The sequence below is a fragment of the Strix uralensis genome, chromosome 2 (genome assembly GCF_047716275.1).
Source record: "Strix uralensis isolate ZFMK-TIS-50842 chromosome 2, bStrUra1, whole genome shotgun sequence".
Classification (NCBI taxonomy): domain Eukaryota; kingdom Metazoa; phylum Chordata; class Aves; order Strigiformes; family Strigidae; genus Strix; species Strix uralensis.
In genome coordinates, this window is record NC_133973.1 from 30864563 (window position 1) to 30886306 (window position 21744).

General features: G+C 40.4%; 1 protein-coding gene across 2 annotated transcripts in view; it reads right to left on the minus strand.

Annotated features, from left to right (window-relative positions):
- The window catches only part of APP (amyloid beta precursor protein), a 228210-nt gene that overhangs the window by 85781 nt on the left and 120685 nt on the right, over window positions 1–21744 (minus strand). The window contains exons 6-7 of one of the 2 annotated variants that reach the window (XM_074858130.1): window positions 10428–10630; window positions 1–168 (exon numbers count right to left, since the gene is read on the minus strand). In XM_074858130.1, the coding sequence (XP_074714231.1) occupies window positions 1–168; window positions 10428–10630 (371 nt within the window). The remainder of the gene's footprint in view (window positions 169–10427; window positions 10631–21744) is intronic. The other variant, XM_074858131.1, reaches the window with a different exon arrangement.

Consider the following 21744-nt stretch of genomic DNA (forward strand, 5'->3'; position numbering starts at 1 on the left):
TGACGCTGCCACAGACCGCCATGCAGTACTCCTCCGAGTCAAAGTTGTTCCGGTTCCCGCCGCAGCCACCGTAAAAGAAGGGCGCGCACTTTCCTTCGGCCACGTCAAAGTACCAGCGGGAGATCATCGCGCGGCAGGGACCAGTCTCAGCTTGCTCAGAGCACACCTCTAGTCACAGGAGACCCGGAGGAACCACATTTAGCATGTAAATGGTATTGTCTCCGTTTCTTCATTAGGTGCCTCTCTGTCCATGCACACGAGCGAGGAAGGAGATGCACCAAGGAGGTGTTTTGGGGAACAGGAAACCCTTCCCCAGAAAACCACCCCGGAGACAACATAAGTGAATTTTGAACTGACTCAGATTCATGCCACTAAAGACTCCTTAACCTGCCTATACTGTTTTTACTTTTTCAGCTATGTTATCTGTATACACTGAGGGATGTTGCCCTGAAACAAGCTCCAGCATGGGGGCAATGGTACAAGCGTGAAGTTTTGTCTTCTTCCAGGCCAGAGGGGTACAACCACCCTCCTCAGCTCCTGCCCACAGCATTGCTGGCTGCCCACCCTGGGCAGATTTCTGCCCAGGCAGCCCACTCAGTACCTGTCTGGAAGGGGAACATCTGAGAGTAGACGGAGCAACGCTTTTTCTTGTTTTTTAGCTGTATACCCCCTCCCTGCCCAAATTGAGAAGGTTTCCTGGCTTATACAAAAGAAAAAACAAAACCAAAACGTTTATGAGTTATGGAGGAAAACAAATTCTCTTCAGACACTTATTTATATATAGTCTCTGCCAAAGAAACTCCCTTGCAAGCCGCCTGGCACAGCATTTTTAATTCATAGTTTGAGGGCTCACACATATAAAAGTACTGCCATAACTATAACCCATCCTTGGCAGGAAATCTCACCCCCAGTGAATATGCACAGGAAAAAAAATTAAAACTGTTTGTGTTCATTGTGAGCTGCCACAATCTCTGCCTACATCCTGCAACAAATGAAAACCTGAGGGAAGAACCAAACCACACAAATTAAAGGAAGACAAAGCAAATTCTGCCTGTAATTTGGAATTCAGCCAATTACACATGTAAACGTATAGCCCTTTACCAATAATGTTCCAAACAGACAAAAAGTTTCATCTTTCAGTGTGCTGCATAAGTCATTTCAAATCTACATAACATTAAACACCAGTACGCCCCTCATTTGCTTTCATCCCACGCACTGCATCGGCAGACAAACTGGTACGTTCAACTAGAGGCTTCAAAATTCTCTGCATATATTTGAATTTTGTGGAAGACAGATCCCTAAGGGTTGAAAGGTATGAAGAAGTATCAGTGCATTAGCACTGAAAATCCCCCGCACGCTCATCACCTCTCAGATGTTGGCTACAAAGAATCCTGCTTTTCAGAGTCTGTCCTGATCCATCACTTCACTCCCCCCAGGAGCACCACTATTTTTATAAATAGATTTTACATCCATTAGCAGTCAGTGTAAACCTACGCTTCCTTAAATATATAATATAGGTATAATTTTACATGTGTTTAACATATTCACATATCGTATATATAAATATATATATATAAATAATGTCAAGAATCAATTTTAGGGAACATACATTTAGTCTAAGAGAAACAGATTCAAGTGTATGCATCCATCAAGGATGTGCTACAAATGTCGCAATTCTGTACCAAGCAATTAGGGGAAAAGCAATACTAGATTTTTTTACTTTAAGAAAAAACAAAATAAGCATATTTAATTGTACAACATGTTAATTGCAATTAATTGTTTACTACCATATGATTAATTATAGTTCATATTTAGTATACAAGTGTTTCTTCTGATTTATTTTAAAATCAAATCCAGCCCCGCCATCCAATTATACAGTCAAATCTTCACACAAAGCTAACTGCACAGCCTTGGAAGAGCTGTCACATGTCAATTAAAAATGAATAGTGACTCTTGACATTAAAGAGACAGGTATAATCAAGAGAATTTTTGCTGACAGGAAATGTCACTTCAAAAAACACAAAAGGTCTCAACAACTCAGTCTTTTTTAGTTAATGTCGACTATGGGCTGACCTCTACCCACACAGTAAGCACCTTCTAGGTTTCCCTCAAAATATTAATTCTGCTATAAAGTCTGATTTACTTCATCTTGCACTGTTAAGTGTTATCATGATGGGAATGGTTCACAGACTTATTCTGAAATTTCCTATAGGTACTTCTCTCACAGAAATAGCAGCAGAGATTTTTTTGCATGTCCAAAAGCAAAGGTAATTGCCCATCAAATAACAGATGCCAGTGATAACAAGAAATTTGCTCTCTGGAAACTAGAGTCGTTTATACACGTGAAGATGCACTTGAACAAGCATTCAGGAAACCACAGTGTAACACGTTAAAAAGAGCAAGCCTGAAGCACTGCAGCCCAGTGTTGCGGCCAGGGACCTGCCTCCTGCCCGACCTGTTACCTCCCACCAGGCTGGCAGTGACAGTGCTGAGCAGTGGAGGGACATGCTTCCCTCCAGCCTACACAGCCAACCGTACTGCTATTGCTGAGACCTAAATGGCAATTATTTCATTGCAGAGAGAAATGGCCTACTGTGCAAACAGTTTATGACCTAAATGAAGATTAAACAAGACAGGGGGGGAAAACACTCTGGGTTACTGTTTCACGATTGCTCTAAGGGAAGCACGTTGCTGCTCCAAGCTAGGAAACTTCTTGCCGCTGTCATCCCTTTCCCAGTGTCATCACCACCATCCACCACCACCTGTTCTCTATGGAGGGCTCAGAGTAGCATTCCTTCACGTTTGCTCCGTGGTGAAGGTACATTTTTTAAATCAGCCTCAATGCCTGGGGCACGGTCCCATTGCTGCTGTTGGTGGGTCAGTTGCTCCTCCCATGCCTCTCTATATCCCCATCAATTGTCCTTACAGAAAAATGCCACCGCCTTTGATCCTCAGCTGTACCACTTCATCTGAGAAGATGGGGAAATGAAGTGCAGAGATGAGAAATTCAAAGGGTTTTCTTGGGCTATTAATTCAAATACCATTTCCCTTTCCACTGCTACTGAGTGGAGCAATTAATGCCTATGATGGATGAGCTACAGTATTTTCACAGATATTAGCAGCATGCAGGCAGCATACACTGCTACATGATTCATCAAAAAATTAAAAGCTGTCTTTGCTTCATGTATTAATCTTGTTGCTGCAACTGATTAAAAGATGAGTTACTTTTTGCCACTGTGTAATCCAATTTTACTTGATACCACAAATAACTTGTATCCACAACAGCACTAATGGTGAGCTTTGCTTTAAGGAACTTGCTCACTCTCCCCTCTCCAAAGATGCAATTTTGCCTTCGACTCCATGTACCTGGGTAAAACTGAAGAGCACAAGCCTTTACCACAACCCAGGTTGATAAGCAGTCTAAACTCTGGTTTCAGATGCTTACAGTTTTCAAACCATCCTCCTTCAACATGAAAATTTCTCTCATCTTCCCTGTGCCCTAAACCAGAGATTACAGTTGCCAATACCTTTCTTCTCTGAAACCTTAGATAAGGCAAATTATTTTTGAGATAACCAGGAAAGTATAATTCAACTTTCCTCATTCCAAGCTTCTTATACTTATTCCAGCCTCTCGATGCAAAAAGAATTGTTTCTAACCAAGCAGGTATATCATTCCCTGAAGGACAGTGCTGTGGCAAAGCTTTTTGATTTGCTTTTAAATTAACAGTTAAAGTGATATACTGAAAACTAATCAGTTACACTAAACATCAGCACTGACTGTGTTATTTTTTTCTTTGAAAAGCACAGACTTCAGCACCCTAGGAAATACACAGTCTTCAAGTATGTGGACATTGATTTATAGTGGCTTTACACAAAGTACTTCCATAAACACTCATTTACCAAAATGCTGTAAGTAGAGCTAATTAGAATTTATGTGCAAACATTTTAGATACTTTTGATGATCAGTTTTTACAGAGGGAAATATAAAATATGATTCTGAATGTCATTTTAAAATTTTTCATTACCATATAAATTGGTTTCTTCTGTTCCTCGAAGAAAACCGATTTTAAACCAAAGTGAAATTACACTTGCTTTATTTCAAAATCTTAACTCCATGTTTCTTTTTTCCACATGGACTAATACTCTGTGAACACCAACATTTTCAACACAGCAATCTGAAATAAAATTTAAACTTCTAATTTGGGGGGGAATTAAAGCTACATTTACATACTTTTTTCGCTGCAAACATCAAGGTTACTCTGTATTTTCTTCAGAATTTGAATTTTTTTACATGATCATGAGAACTAAGCTCATTTAAATGCTGGCTCAGTCAGTCCCAAATCTTAAACCAGAAATTAAATTTGAAGAGATTTAAGAAAAAAAGGACAAACAGTAGGAGTTAGACTACCAACTCTGACCTGTCTCAGAAGTTGGGTCCTATGTTTAGTTTACACCTCTGAAAAAGCTCTTTACCTTAATGTTACAGTAGAAAAATACCATCATTCTGGCTTATAAATATTATAAGTTCTTTAACTTAGCCATGGCAATGGAAAACATATTGTATTGATGACTCTTTCTATACTACCAGCCCTTCAAGTTGGAAGTTGATATTGTCAAGTACATACAAATAAATCATACTGGTGGCATGAACCAACTCACTAGCACTGGTATGTGTTTGCTTTGTCTATGCTGCTGTCAGTTCAACTGTGTATCATAATCACATGGGACCCAAACAAGTCTTAAACAAGGACCTAAAACACTTAGCTGCTTAAGCATATGGGATCACAGTCTTGTATTTTACCATTTATATTTCATTAAAGAACACAGTAATCGATTAATGCAGGAGAGGCCAAAGGAATAAACCTCTCAAATATATATTGTGAGGCATATGCTCCACTTTATCACATGCTAGTATATATAATATTACAACCAGAGTAATTTTGACTTCCGTGTCCTCAGGAACTGAGAGCTATAGTTTGAGATATTAATACACATGTATCTATATTAGTCTCCATTTTTTAACTAGCTGAGAAAAAGCAGACAAGAGTAAATGCACTTTTTCTTTTAGTTATGCTGTTCGTGTTCCAAAAAGGCACAATACTGTTTTGCTCAATGAATTAATCAAAAGGGAATATTTAAAGATAATTTCACTGAAACAAAACTTCCTCATTCTGAATATATGGTTAGAAGAGGCAGCCAAAAGCTAATTTCAGAAGAGGTTTTTGGAATTAGGAGAAGACAGCTGTGAAGCTGGCACATACTCTAGGAATAAAGTTGATGCACAAGCTACACAATTGCTAAAACACTTTCTACAGAGAAAGTTAAAAGAAAAAAAGCGCAAAATTATGACTTCTAAATGCAATACTGAAGAACAGCTCTTCTAAAATTGTTAAATACCCTAAAATTGTAATTTCCATCCTGTGCAATTAAGATCAAAATTCTCTCTCTAATGTTTATTCTTAAGCTACTGAAGGGGGATATTTGAAACACAAAAAAAGTTTAATTGTATACTTGGCTAGAATACAAAGCCTTGCAATTCTGAAGTGAAACAAATACATGAAAATACATTTTCTATTTACTTGTGCACAACACATTTTGAACCAAAGTGCCATAGAGTTACTACTGATGGCCAGAACTCAAACAAAAAGCCCAGCTCGATTTTAAGTGTAGGTCAATAAAATTTCATTAATTTATGTGTATTTTAGAAAAGGTATCATTTTGACATAACATGATGATTATGCTAACACAGCAAGACAGTGAATATAAGGATTAGCCCGAAAATGCATTCCAGTCTTTTTACATAGCAAAACAAAATATTCAATTAATTATTGCTTCAATATAGTAAAATGACATTTTCTCTAGGGAAACAGATTCTTGGTGGATTTCTTCTGGCCAGATGTGTTTGAAATGAAACCACTCTCCAACCTGATGTAAAATAATACTATTACTGTTTAGTATTCCAGTACCTTTGCCCTTGACCCAAAACAGTGATAACATATTGCTTTTCCATCAACAAGATTACTAGATCATAAAAAAGATTTCTTCCAATAGCAATGTATCTTGATTACGGTGGAATAGTTGTGCTTTAAATTATAGTGTCTAATTAAAAGCTATCAGTTATTTTAATGCAAATCCATTAGGTTAATTTTATCAGCTCTTGTTCATATGTTAGAGTAGATTATCATTCTTAATGAAAATCTCCTAACAAAAAAGCAGTAGAGTTATCATAATGTGTATTATTCACATAGAAACCTATCGATGTTTTCTTAATATGGAATACAATCACACATCATCACTTTCCAGCTAAAGCATACTGCATAGTCTTGAAGCAAATGAAGCAGAACAAGGAACTACAACTTTAAAAGAAAGATAACCGTTCAGAGAAGGAAGTGGGGCAAAGCTAAGGAGGGTGAAAAAAAGCCCAATTAATCTAGCATACACTACTATTATCCCAAAATTTACAGCTGATGGGTCTAACAATCAGGGTTAACCTCCTTTGCCTTAGAATAGATAGTAGCTGTCACCAAATGGATTTAAAGTCTTTTAGACATAAAAATTTTGAGCAAAAAAATCCCATGCTAGATCAATAAAACTAAGAGCTGCCATACAAACATCAGGCTACTTTTCTCTTGTTAGGAAACCAGCATATAGTCTCTCGCTTGCAACTCCAGATTGTAAACACAGTTAAAATGTCACCGTCAAGCAGCACTGATTAAATTCTTTCCTGTTTAAAGAAATCCAGCTGAATTAGAGAAAGCAAAACCAATTGCTAAAGGGCAACATTATATGCTAGACAAGGCAGGTCAAGCTTATGCTGCTGGATCCCCCGCATCTGCTGATAGGTACGTGAAGAAGCGGCCAAGTGTTTTCTGCCAGGCTGCTGCGCTGACCCTGCTGCTCTCCGTTAAAGGACACCTGATTGACTGCTATGCTGACGGGAAGCACTAAGCTGAAATTGGTTATTCTTTGTTGTACGCCAAGAGAGACTGATTTTTCCTGTCACCTGCTGTGCTGAAGGAGAACAGAAATAAAATCACAAGCAACTGCACATGACGGGGGAGCAGTGCTCCTGCTTGCTTCGGTCACGCGCTGGAAGAATCACTTGGAGCATCGATACCTCGGGAGCAGCTCTGCAACACCTGCAACACTGCGACGATGACAGCAGAAATCTAACTGTTCCCTTGCTTAAATCCTGGCCAGCAGAGAGTCACCTCTCTTGCTCCGTATGGAGACAAAAGTCAAAAGCCACAGCTTTCCTGCAGGGCTTCATAAATGAGCCACACTTTCTCCAGCACAAATTCAGTGATAACATCTCCCAGTGACCAAAGGTGAAAAACACTGACCTGACACTAATTTTACTCTTTGGATCCCTCCAACCTTGGACCCACAATCAGCTGGATTTAACACCTGAATTCCAACAAGAGTGTATCTGGAAGTTTAAACTGGGTTTGCTGCCCTACGCGCTATGAACTGAGAGTAAAGATGGTCATTCACAAAAGGCAGGAAAGTGAATACTGGCAAGTACCATGTTAGGAATAATTGATTCACATTTTTGAATAAACACTATAGTTTATAAAAATACGGTTGCTGCAGAAACTGAAAAGACTGTCCTCCTGCTGATGACCTCTCCCATTCTCTAGGCAAGACTAACTTCCTTTTCACTGGAAATAAGTTTGCAAGTAGTTTTGCTATTACTATTTTGATCACGATTCATTAAAATATGCATAGAAATAAAATTGCCTGACAAATTGATTCTACAATAGCTCAAGTGTCTTTAAAGTATAACATTACGTTTATGCTTTTCAATTATTTATGGTTGATGGCAATTATTCAATTGATTTGGGGGAGAAAGAGCTCAGTACCAGCCCACAATTAGATCCTAATTTATTGTTTTAGAATAGTTGCTCTTTGTTGATTTCACATATGAAAAACAACTCCTCTCAAATTGGACAAACCCACTCTCTGTGCTCTTTAATTCTAATGACATAATATTAGTTACAGCTTCATAAAGCGTACATAAAACTGGCTATAAAGTGTCTGTGAAGAGCATCCTAGGATACATTTTATGAACTGCACTTAGTAACGCTTGGGAAAATTAGCCTGAGCAGAGCTCATGTGCATGAGAATGAAGCTCCGACACTTAATCTTTCAAGGTGTCTCCATAGGATGGACCCCTTCTTAATAATGTACGTTGTCTACAAGGTACCTCTGCCTCTTTCATTTGCACTGACAGCGACAAACTTTTCTGTCTGCAACAGCAAGACAACAGCAAATGCTCACCACAGAAATTCTTATTCTGGATCTGCTGGATGGATTATCAGGACAGGGGCCCTGTAGGAAGCTTTCTCTCAGGTGCAGCAAGGGAAGTAGAAGCAAGGGCCAAGGCTTTAAGTTATTTGAACATTTCTACATTTATAAGTAAGCAAGCATTTTGCACAGTGGAGCTCTGTCAGATACCAGTCACACACACTCAGGGACAGTCTCAGCACCCTCCATGTCCCAGGACGGCTGGAGGTCAGAAAGCTGTGGCAGAACTGTGCTGAAAACTCGTCCTGGTAACAGATTGCCCTCGCTTCACTTGCAGCAACACATTTCACTCACAGTCACCCACAGTGGGAAATTTTAGACTTGGAAAAACAGGATAATAGCATTTCATTATCAGCTAGCAAGTGTATATACTTCTAAAGAATTTTTAAAAGGTGGCTTCAATAGTTCACCTCATCGCTTTTGTATTTTACATTCATATTATTATACACTACTTTCCTGAAGGCTAAACATCTTAACCTCTTTGAAATGTCAACCTGAGTAAAGAAACATGTTCTGCCTAATTTGTCCTCATTTCCACTCATCCAAAATCCCATTAAAGTCAAGTGTACTTTTTTTTTCTCTCTCAATATTCATTTACCAGAGAGAACAGGGCGTTTTATCCCCAGGTGGTGAAAGCTCACATATGGAAATATATTTAATTGGTTTAAAGATTTAAACATAATCTCCTGCCGCCCCCTCCTCACTGAAATGGCTCTCCAATAACTGAGCAAAACACTCAACACAGTTATATAAGACAGAAACGCACAAGACTGTATCACCAGCCTTAGAAAGAAACATTTGCAAGTGATTTTAGTGAAGCATTAGCACTTTTGATTAGCGAGATTATCCACACACAGACTGAACAGAAAAAAGGTAAACGAAGTAATTCTGCTTTTTCCAAAGCATCCCCTGGGCACCTCTGTCCTTGGTGTGTGGGATGAGTCATAGCCAGCAGCCCTCCTCTCCACACCTGCTTTGCCAAATATGGGCACCATGGTTCAAGAGAAAAGGTCGCTGCCACATGCAAGGGACTCCACTGGCACTTCAGTCCCAAGCATCCCCAGAGACAGAGCGTGGGAAAGCAAGGGGAGAGGAAAAGAGCCAGGCCAGATGTTTTTTGTCTCATTTCACAACTGCCCCAATCACAGTCATTTTTCCTCTGCCTCCCATACATCCCAACTCCTTTCTTTTCAACTGCAGCTTTTACTCTCATTTTCTGCCATCATCTCCAGCACCTACTCGTAAAGATATAAGCACTGTAGAAGAAATGACATCTATCTTACCAAGATTTACATCATACGGAATTGTACTTATTAAAACAGAAATACAAGGATAATTCATTCAAACATGTATCACAGGAGAAATGTGGTGGCACTTAAAAATAGTATGTTGCTATGTTGTCCATAGACTAGGGTAAAAATCAAAGTTTAAAATGCAGTTATGTTAATAACTACAGAATATTATAAAAAACGAATTTTAGAAAAGAAGAGCTCTTTCTTACTCTATGCTTTTTTTTTGGGCAATGCACTCCTATTCCCCCACCCCTGCAATACAACTCATTAGTTAAGTTCATTTTTCTGCACAGCTATTTCTAAATTCACCTAATTTTACTGAATTACTAGTTCACGTAAAAATATTGGAAGCAGGTTATCTAACAGAAATCACACAAAATGACTAATCACTGCTGTTAATATAAGACGCCAAACCAGCTAGTGCTACCTCCTGCTCCGAACTGACACTCCCTATCCTTCTGCAACACATGCACATGATAACCCACACACATACTTTTCCTGTGTTATTCACACATACTTTTCCTGTGTTATTTGCTACATATGGCAGTCAAGTTTCATTTAATGTAACTTTAAAATAAAACCAACCTTTCTGCTTCCATCCACGTTATACACAACAATCACACTTCACAGACAGACACCTCCAAAGAATATTTGTAATGAAAAATGGAAAGAAGAAAGGATTCAATGTGTGAATTACAGAAGCCAAAGCATAACAATGCTGCAACTTAGGATATTTTGCTGTTTGGAACATTTTTTTGTTGTAAAGGGCAAACATGAAAAGCAACAGCATCAGTTTTCCAGCCCCAAGCTAAATTCCTAAGAATTTACCTCTGACAACCTCTTCCACAGATTCTGTAGTTGTGGTAGTAGTGGTTGCAATACTGGTAGTTCTTTCAGTTGCCTCCTCGTACTCTTCCTCTGTCTCCTCTTCAATTTCATCACCATCATCATCATCATCGTCAACATCTTCATCTTCCACAACGGTTAGCTCCTCATCTTCCTCTGGTTGTTCTTCCACTACCTTATCATCGCTAAATAAAGAAAATTATAATGATGTGTTAGCAACAAAATGATTTCAAAATGACAGGAGAGAACATTTTATTCAGAAACTCTATGAGGACAGAAGTCCTGTTAGTACCTGTACAAGTACAATAGTACCTGTTTCTCCATCTCCCTCTCTCCCCTTTAAATAAAAAAGAAACAATCAGGAACTCTGGAACATCCCAATGAGTAAGAGATCAGAAATGCTAAAAAACAAAGAAAGTCAACATTAACAACGCAGTGAGAAAACTAGCAAGATGCCAAACTGGAACTCCTCCTTTTGTACAGGGATGGAAAAAGAACCCCATCAGTAATACTGTATTTTGACAGCTGAATAACACTCCAAACATGCTTGTTCCACACTGCCGTCAACAAATCAATTTTTATTTTGAAAGAAGCTCAAATTAGGTCAAAATGCAGTCAGTTCATACGGCCATGGAAACGAGAGAGTTCCTTACGACTTTCTCACCCAGGAGACACCTTACCCAGAGGCTTGCTGTGGTCTACCTTTCATGCTGTTCACAGAGGGACTACCAAGCGTTGAACTGACCTGGAATTGTCTACACTGCTGAGCTTTTTGTTCTGTTGTTAAAGTAGTGCTCTGTGAATGGAAAAGGCACTCCTACAGGAAGAGCACACAGAGCTGTCTGTTTTCACAAAGGATGGGACAGAGACAGGCAGCACACATGATGCTGCAACTCAAGCTTTAGCTGACTGTTGCTAGTTTTCATCTTTGAGGTTTTATCTCCTGGTGTCTCAAAGCAGATAGTGGCCACAACATCGCCTTTCAGGATCTAACACTCAGAAAAGGAAAGGACCCAGTTTTGGTGTTCTGTGTGACAGCAGCACTGATGAAGAGGTGAAGGCCACACAGATTTCCGGAGGAGGCTGCTATCTCAGCCAACATGCGTAGCCGTTCAGCACAGCAAGCTCACCTCAGATGCTCTGCACTACTAACACAGCTGTACAGCTGATGTGTAAGGCCTCCATAAAAGACCCACTGTACCAATGTGTATTAGGATGGCAACACAAGCAACCCTACGCTCACAAAGAAACCCCAAACTATTGGGCTAAACATTGTTACCCATCATAGTGCTCAAAATTCATATAGCTGCCTAAAATCCTCAGGACTTTATTCAGTCTTGGATGATAGGAAGGAATACTGCACTTGACTATCAAATGCATTTGGTGGCTTAATATGTCAAGAATTTTCTGTGATCACTCTTAATTTTGAATGATACACAGGCAATAGGCCAAAAAATGTACGCTCAGTTACTGCTACTGTTGCTGTTGAAAGGCTTCCTAACTCAGTGCCCAGCTGTGGCAAGGTCTCAGGTTTGTTAATCTAATCTTCTACTTGAAACTCACTACTAATGAGTAAATGATCTTTAAACATTCAAACTGCAGTGGCTTTTTGCCACTTTCATACACAAGTGGTTTTGCATCTTTTTCACGGCATCACATATGCTTGAACAGCCTTTTATCTGAAGTTAGCAACTTCTTTCCTTCAGCTCATTTCAGAGACCAAGCCTGTAATATTTCATTTTATAAAAGGTTGCCCACTACAATATTGAAAGTGAACTCACAACAAAAAGAAGGACAGTATGATCTTTCTTAATAGGGTGTTATGAAAAAGTTAAAAAATTTATTGATAAAAATCTTATATGCCACTGTGAGACACAACTTGTAACTCCCCAACAACAGGGCCTGAGAGGAACAGGCCTGCGAGAAAAAAACAGCCTGAGAAAGATAAGGGATGAAGGGAAGTGGAGGCCCTTGAGCCAAGGAACATCTCAAACACTCGCAAGTAGCGAAACTATAGTCGCAGGGTAGATAGTGTGGAGTTTGGAGCTGATAAGGCTGCCTGGACAGCACAGGATGCAGCTGGAGGAGGGAGCCCTGTGAAGGCAGGATGGTTCTGTTCTGGTGCACCTTGTGAAGTTTCAAGGGTCATCTGTCTAGTAAATGACCTTTGCTTCATTATCCATGAAATGCACATTAAAGTGACACCCCAGAATAGGCTAATAAAGATTAACAAGATCATGCTAATTACAGCATCCCATGAAGCACCTTACCCCTCTCCATACATGGGATATGTAGGTATGTGGGCTGACCTAGGGGACGGACCCAAGGAAAGTGTGTATAAATTGAGGGGGGAGGGACGAGGAGTGAAAGGGAGAAAGAAAGAAGACGACATGAAGAAGTGAAGAAGACAGATGCATCCCTGACGAACTCAGACAGGACCAATGCAGGAACCTGGACTGGTGATCTCTGTTTCTCTATTCTATCTCCCTCCTTTCCATTTTCCCCTTTTCTTTCACTACCATTAAGTAATGCAAGGCATGCTGTATTGCTTGCCATAACCTATTATATACTTTAGCCAATTATTGTGTATCCAATTAGTACATTGTAGAAAATTAAGACTTGTCTCACCATTGTCCACTACGTTGGGGGTTACGAAACACACGTCTCCCTCATCTGAGCAGGACGTGACAGCCACAAGCCTGACTCTACTAGGAGAAAGCTAAGTCTCTATACAAACAAGAATGAATCTCCTGTTCCTTTCTCCCCAAAATATTTGGCCTCCAGAAACACAAGAGAGACTTACAGTAATAATGAAGCTTTCAAGCCCTGGTAGGTCATACAAGTGAGAAAGACTGAAAAAGGAGCACAAAACCACTTCTTCTTTTAATTTCTTCATTTCAGAGAACCGGCTTAGAAATTTCACCATCTCCACTGTGTGGTTTTCCCTGACATTCTAATTTCAGTATGTCCAAAATTTTCTACTTTTAGTAACTCCTTTCTGAACAATAGATTTCTTCTGGTTCTATTTTTCTTACCAAGTACTTCACCTTTTTATGAGCATGAAATAAATGTTTTATGTACACTATCACCTTTCAACTGCAAGACTGAGGTGGATTTATAAGCTCAGTATGTGTTTCTGATCTCCAGGTTAAGGCGCTTCTAGTATTGGCCAGGTACACATTTAAACTAGGCACGTTGAGTATAAGACATGCTGATTTTCATCAAGAGCATCAGACACCATATGCCTTTCAACATTAGAGAAAGCTGCTCTCTTTCTTTCACCTAAGCTACAAAAAAGGCATGCTTTAAAAAAAGTGCAATTATTTTCCTCTTCCTTTCACATGAATGATCACTCTCAGATATTGGCAAGCTCATAAAGTTAAAAAAGGACAACAAAAACAACCTAATGAAACAAACAAAGGAAAGTCAATTAGTCACATGGAAAGCCACTTCAAAAATAATTTCTATGTGTGCATCCAACACCCATCTGTTTTTAGCTACACAAAAGCTATGTCAGTCCACAGCATTTTGCTGGGAAATTCTCAGCATCAAAGCCCATCTTTTTTTTTTTTTTTTTTTTTAGGGGGTGTGATAGCAAAGGGTGCAGGATGAAAGAACAATTCTCTGTGCATATTAGTTGGCTATGCCCACCGTTACAATGGGCCCTTGCTTCCTCTCCAGTAACTTACCAGAAGTAAATGCCTTAAGGTAGCTCCCACCTGCATCCCCTTTATGACTTGCTGCTTGCTGCAGAACTAGACATCTGAGAAGGTAAAAAAAGCCAGAAATGATGGAAGACTACAAGAGTTTATGGGATCAGGCTCCTGAAAATATTCTAAGAAGCTTTCACAAAAATGTACTGGAATATTCCTTCTACTGTTTTGATCACTGCTAGAAAAATCATATTTCTGCTAGCAACATACTCTGCAAGACTCAATCACAGAGGTAGTATTTCAGAGGATTATATTTTATTGCAAGTTTCAAGAAAAAGGAACAGAAGCGACTTTGCCTTAGATTTAGATACGTAAATGGAAGTAAGACTCACAAGGTATGCTTATAGAATTAAGATGCCTGAAATTGGGCTTTAGGTCATTTCACTATTTAACAGGTTTCAAAAACTCTCATTGCACAAAAGTGTGAAGCTACACTTAGGTTCTAAAGCAGCACTCCAGGCTTTCTCTAAAGGTAATTATTTTCCCAGCTTTTTAAAATTATTATTTTATTTTTATTTATACAAAGATGAGTTAGTCTCCTCCCCTATTAGTACTGTCTTTCAAAGAGAAAGGGCCAGGGAGATGAAATGCTTTACACTCTCTTAACAAGTTTCTTCTTGAGTGAAGCCAAATACCAGAAACTAACTGGACTGGCATTATTCTGGTAGTTTAATCATGCTCAGCTGTACCACACAGTATCACAGACCAAACAGCACAAATACACAACAGGCAGGAGTATATCCTAGCAAGCCCTAACAGTAACAAGAACAACAGCTTCACATTAGATATCAAGGCTACCCACTAAGTCACGCATTCCAAAGAGTCAATCACTGTAACCACACTCAGCAGTGCATACAGACAACAACCACAACTTCTCAGAGATCGTGGTTATGAAATGGATGAGAAAAGCAGCAATACCATGCAGCCCCTTAGCAGCACTTCTCAGGAGCCAGGGGGAAGGAGTAGATCCCTCATTATTTGTCAGTAATAAGGGAATTGGAGCCTCATGCTTGACGACACGGGTTTAACATAAATAATGCTACATTTTGATGTGCAACTGTTGCAAACAAAGACAGTGGGTGGACTTCACATAGTATTAGAAAAGGTACTACATCTTGTAAGAAACATGAAAAATTATGCTTGCTTTTGTTTCTTTGGATTTAACCACTGTTATCATCCTGGCTCTTCTTCAAAGAGGGACCATAGAGAACATCAGGGAATGGAATAAACATATTTCAACATTTGGAATAAAGCATCAACCTTTCAGACTGGGACAAAACCCTCTCTCTTGCACAGTCTGTAGAGCTGTTTCTCCCTGTCATGCTAAATGCTCTGGTACCATTCACATTCCTCAGTTAGCACCACTACAGTGCTGTTTCCCAGGCAGCACATCTAACTTCTGCACACCTTTCACCTCAGCAATCAGTTTAAATCCACCATTTTCAAACAAAAGGTTTACTACCAAATGAATGTGGATACTGTTCCTTTTCTCAAAAGTCTTGAAGTTTTATTTAATAATAATACCAGGTGTGCTTACTTCCTGTATTGTTATTACATTTTACCTTCTTCGGTAAACAGGTATGACTTAATCTTGTTTCTCCTGGAACCATGATGCCTTGACAGCTTTTTCTGTATATTCCCTTGACACCATCCCAGACAGCGTTTTATTAGCACCACCGACTGCAGCGTCTCATTTATAAGAAAATCTTGACATTTCGCCTTAGCTTTGTGGTGCCAGTCACAGTATTTTTCAAAGGCTGATCAAAAATACTTGATACATTGATAAGTTCACAGATTTGTAAAGCCATATTACCATCATCTGAATTTAACAGTTTAGCAGTAAACAAAAGAGGTAAATAAATTGTTAGGCTTGAATGCAGCCATAAAAATACTTGCAAAATACTTGTACCACCCCCTGCATGAGTATTTCTCAATCTCCTGTCAGTGGAGACTTCTGGCAAAGAGGGCTGGCACTTTCCTTTCACGGCGGACACAGAGAGCCTCATGGCTTTGAACCTTCCGCTTCAAACTCCTCACATATGGGATATTAAAATCCATTCTCCCTTTCATGGAAATGACGCTTCCTTTGAGTGTCCAAGCAGCACGCTGGGTCACTAATACAAATCATCTACGCTCCCCTGTGTGGTGAAATGGGGTATCTGAAGTTGGGTGGTTTCAGCTCCATTTCCAATGCTGAGGACACACGGGGGTTCCAGGCAGCCTTAAGAGGTAACTGACCCCCACAGAAACATACCAAGCACTCCAACGGGCACGTTTCTGGTTTTAAAACACATACCACTGTACAACTCCTGCTAGTGTGCACCTAAGCACATCATTAAAAGCAATGTTTAAACCATGGATCAGTAATGTTTATCTATTAACTTCCTTTCCTCAATCCATCACTGCAGTAGGAGCTGACACCAATGTATTCACTCAGGAGAGCGCACTGTCCTGTTACTTTGTGAAGATAAAACTGAAAGAAAGGTAAAGGAAAGTGAAGGAAAGCAAAAACTATGCTATGTCTTGCTGTTCAAGAAATAAGAAAATGTTAGTTTCCTTTTTGTATTCCAATAATCTGCAATGGGGACAGAAGCAGAACACGCATGACAAGAACAATGAGTTTTCTTCCTAACAGTGTTTCAGAACTCATGGGGCTGCAGCATAAGCTACCTTTTAAGAAGAGGTTTCTGTCTGCAACTATTAATTTCAGACAACAATGTGGCAAAGCTTTCAATTTAGGATAACAAATAACTATGGACTAATTACTGGTTTTGGGAAGTGACTCATGTTTGTCTGCAAAAATGCTCATCCATTTGGATGTATTTAAACCATAATTTTGCCAAGTAACTTGAACAAAAACATACACTCCATCAGTGGGCGAAAAAGAATGAAAAGGTGTTCAAGACAGGTATTTTAATATCTGGGAAAGACTAACATTCACTACATTTTGCAACTATATTTTATTGCAAATAGATTCCATCTGGACTGTGGTTTTAACCAGCCACCAAGCCTGAGCAGATAGCTGGGGGAAAGCTAATTCCAGGAGAGGAACTGAATCAGCAGTAGCGACAAGCTGCTGACTGCCTACAGAGAGCAAGGCCTTGTATGCTGGCTCTAGACAGTCATGGGAATTCACATAGGAGAAGCAATCATTGCACATAACTTGCAGCCTGTGCTCCTTCAACCTTACAGACCAAGCTGATGGTAATTTATGCATTCATAACCTTTACTACTGCAGGTGCCATCATCACAGGTTCCAGCATCTTGTGCTTCAGGTTCCCAAAAGCACAAAAACCCCCACCTCTCTCTAGACTCTACAGCTCCCCCAAATGAACTCCAGGAAACATGTGATGGACTGGATTGTCAAGCATTCGGTCTGGGTATAGCTTTGCTTACAGCAGAAGATTAATGATGAGCACAGATATGTATTTATCCCCATGTATAGGAAATCTCCAGAGCACAAAGTTCTTCAACTGTGGGAGTGGAAATGGACAGATTCAACTTTGAACCTCTATATGCTTTAAGAGTTAATGCCTTAAAAGAAAACACAAAACAGAATCACAAAGCAAATTACAAAAGCAGGACAAATGCTTGGAATCCAAAGAAGATGAGTGCATTTGAGGTGGTCTAATTACCAGGCTTTTAGTTAAAAGCAAATCAGAAAGCTAACAGACAAGGAACCAAACTCTCCCTCAAAAAACATGCACATCAGAGGCCTGGGTATTTTCTATCTAATGTTTTTCCAAACCCTGCATGCTAGGAAAAGTTCTTCTGACCAAAGGACAAGATTTCTCAGGAATCGGGTTTGATCCAACCATTGCACTCCTCTGAATAGTGGTGATAATTAAACACGAGTCAACACGGGAACTACTTAAAGCTAAAAACTAAGCCAACAGTGCACTCTGGCACATGAGCACCCACCTCACTGTATCTTCTGTTACTTAACCTTGGCTTTGGTACACTAGCCAATGTCAAGACTAAGTTGAGTATAGTAACTATGTGAAACTTGAGTATCTACATAGTCAATTTAAACATGAACTACCAAAGTAATTTTGCATGGAGTAGAAGAGAGGAAATGAAGTCAAAACCAAGTGTGAAATGAAGATTCCAGCATTCGCCTTGAAAGTCTAGGAGTAAGGAGCTATACCAAAAATATCTATTTTCCTCAAGGGGGGGGGGGGGGGGGGGCAGGGGGCTGTGGGGGTGTGGGAAATGGACAGCAGGGCAAGAATTAAACTGTGCTGCAGTGGTGAGATTAGGCACAGAACCAGGAAAGAAAGAGATTGTGCCAGACCTCTAGTCTACATAACTGATCTTTTAAATGGCTTATTGGCATTAAAGTCCAGAAGATTACTGTGATTGCCTATTGAATTGAAAGTCTGATCCACAAGGTACCTTAGCAATAAAGTTTCTGGTCTATCTTAAGTGACCAAAAGCACAAACTGCTTAAAAACTACCTTGGTTATTTTCATTAGGGTTGGATTATACTAGGTTAGTAAATCAGGTTATCTCATAAGAAAAAATAATGTGATATTCAAACACATATAAACACCTATTAAGCAACAGCTAAATTTTTAAAAACTCAGACGGGCACCTTCCATTGCGCAGCAAGTCAGGATGAGCAATTCTTATCGTCTAGCATTTTTCAGACATTCATTTTGTCAATTATAATTATTTTCCTTTTTGCTTTCCTTTACTGAAGAGGTTGCAATTATGTTTATTTTCATGTTTCCTAACAGAAAAAAAATGTTGAAAGAAACTATTTCAAGAAGAGTCACACAGGCTGCTTTTAAATTCTTAGACCTTATCAAACAACCAAATTATGTGCTTCTCTCACTTCACTGTATTTGTTTTAATCTTTTATACAAAAACAATACCAAAAAGTGTGCCTGGTTTCATGAACTTTGATAGAAAACAAGAAAAGTTGTACTAAAAATCTTTTAATCTACTTTTTAAATAGAACATTATAAAACCCACACATTACCCTACCGCCTCTGACAGATACATTTATCTTTTTCCCCATAATGAAACAATAAAGTATACTTTATACCATTAGAAATTTGTTTCCACAGCTGACCTGCTTAAAAAGATGGGTATACGAGGTAGCATGTAACATCTGATCTCCTGCATTTGCAGAAGGTACCTGTTGACTGATATGTAAGAATACCTTTTCAAAACTGACCTAATTTTCTCTCCGAAACAAAGCCTCTGTTTGTGTTACTGTTCTGACAGTTTTCTTTGGAAGGTGGAGGATTCAGCAAAAAGTATGGCATTTTTAGGGAAGGACAGAGTAATAATGTATTTAACCCATATTCTTTCTCACTTTGATTACTTTTGCCGAAGAGAAAACTAAAAAAGTAAACATATCTGCAAACACACAAAATCAGGCTCTGTGAGCCTGATGACACTGAATAAATATTAAATTCAAAATCCTGACATCAGAAATGCATTAAGACTGAATGTGATGGAAGATGGCAGAGTGAAGGTCACCTGCACAGCCCCATTTCTGCGAGCTTGAGAATCAGCAGAAAAATCTGCATCTGTTACAATACATTTGTTTCCACTGAACTTCTGCTGTACTCAGAATGGACTAATCAGTATCTCTTTGTCCAACCTGCTATCCTACAGCTTATCTGAGGCAAGACTGTCTGAATGCTGTACCAAACACAGTACTTGCCCTGTTTGTGGAGTTCATCATCTTGGTACCCTCACACCACAACAGCAACAACAGGGTAAAACTGCAAGAATAACAGAATCACAGAACCACAGAATTGTCTAGGTTGGAAAAGACCTTGAAGAACATCCAGTCCAACCATCAACCCAACATTAACAGTTCCCAACTACACCATATCCCTCAGCACTATCTCGACCTGACTCTTAAACACCTCCAGGGATGGGGATTCCACCACTGCCCTTGGCAGCCCATTCCAATGCCTAAAAACCCCTTCTGTAAAGAAATACTTCCTAATACCCAGTCTAAACCTTCCCTGGCACAACTTGAGGCCATTACCTCTTGTCCTATCGCTTGTTACTTGGTTAAAAAGACTCATCCCCAGCTCTCTGCAACCTCCTTTCAGGTAGTTGTAGAGGGCGATGAGGTCTCCCCTCAGCCTCCTCTTCTCCAGACTAAACAACCCCAGTTCCCTCAGCCGCTCCTCATGTGACATGTGCTCCAGACCCTTCACCAGCTTCGTTGCCCTTCTCTGGACACGCTCGAGTAATTGAATGTCCTTTTTGTAGTGAGGGGCCCAAAACTGAACACAGTAATCGAGGTGCGGCCTCACCAGTGTCGAGTACAGGGGTAAGATCACTTCCCTGTCCCTGCTGGCCACGCTATTTCTGATGCAAGCCAGGATGCCATTGGCCTTCTTGGCCACCTGGGCACACTGCTGGCTCATGTTCAGCCGGCTGTCAATCAACACCCCCAGGTCCCTCTCTGACTGGCAGCTCTCCAGCCACTCCTCCCCAAGCCTGTAGCGCTGCTGGGGGTTGTTGTGGCCCAAGTGCAGCACCCGGCATTTGGCCTTATTGAAACTCCTACAGTTGGCCTTAGCCCATCGCTCCAGCCTGTCCAGATCTCTCTGCAGACCCTCCCTACCCTCGAGCAGATCAACACTCCCACCCAGCTTGGCGTCGTCTCCAAACTTACTGAGGGTGCACTCGATCCCCTCATCTAGGTCATCAATAAGGATGTTAAACAGGAGTGGCCCCAAAACCAAGCCCTGGAGGACACCACTTGTGACCGGCTGCCAACCGGATTTAACTCCATTGACCACAACTCTTTGGGCCCGGCCATCCAGCCAGTTTTTTACCCAGCGAAGCGTGTGCCCATCCAAGCAGCGAGCACCCAGTTTTGCCAGGAGAATGCTGTGGGAAATGGTGTCAAAGGCCTTAATGAAGTCATCCACAGCCTTTCCCTCATCCAATAAGCAGGTCGCCCTGTCATAGAAGGAGATCAGGTTTGTCAAGCAGGACCTGCCTTTCATAAACCCATGCTGACTGGGCCTGATTATCTGGTTGTCCCGCATGTGTTGTGTGATGGTACTCAGGATGAGTTGCTCCATCAGCTTCCCGGGCACCGAAGTCAAGCTGACAGGCCTGTAATTTCCCAGATCATCCTTCCAACCCTTCTTATATATGGGTGTCACATTGGCCAAATTCCAATCTGTGGGGACCTCCCCGGTCAGCCAGGACTGCTGGTAAATGATGGAAAGCGGCTTGGCGAGCACCCCAGCCAGCTCCTTCAGCACCCTCGGGTGTATCCCATCTGGTCCCATAGACTTGTGTACGTCTGTGTGATGCAGTAGGTCACTATCTCCTCCTGGAGGGTCGTTCTCCCAGTCTCTGTCTTCTAGCTGAGGAGGCTGGATTCCCTCAATACAACTAGTCTTGTTATTAAAGACTGAGGCAAAGAAGGCATTAAGGACCTCAGCCTTTTCCTCATCACTTGTTACCATGTTTCCTCCTGTGTCTAGCAGGGGATGGAGGCTCTCCCTGGTCTTTCTTTTGCTGCTGACATACTTATAGAAACATTTCTTGTTGTCCTTGATTGCTGAAGCCAGATTAATTTCCAGCTGGGCTTTAGA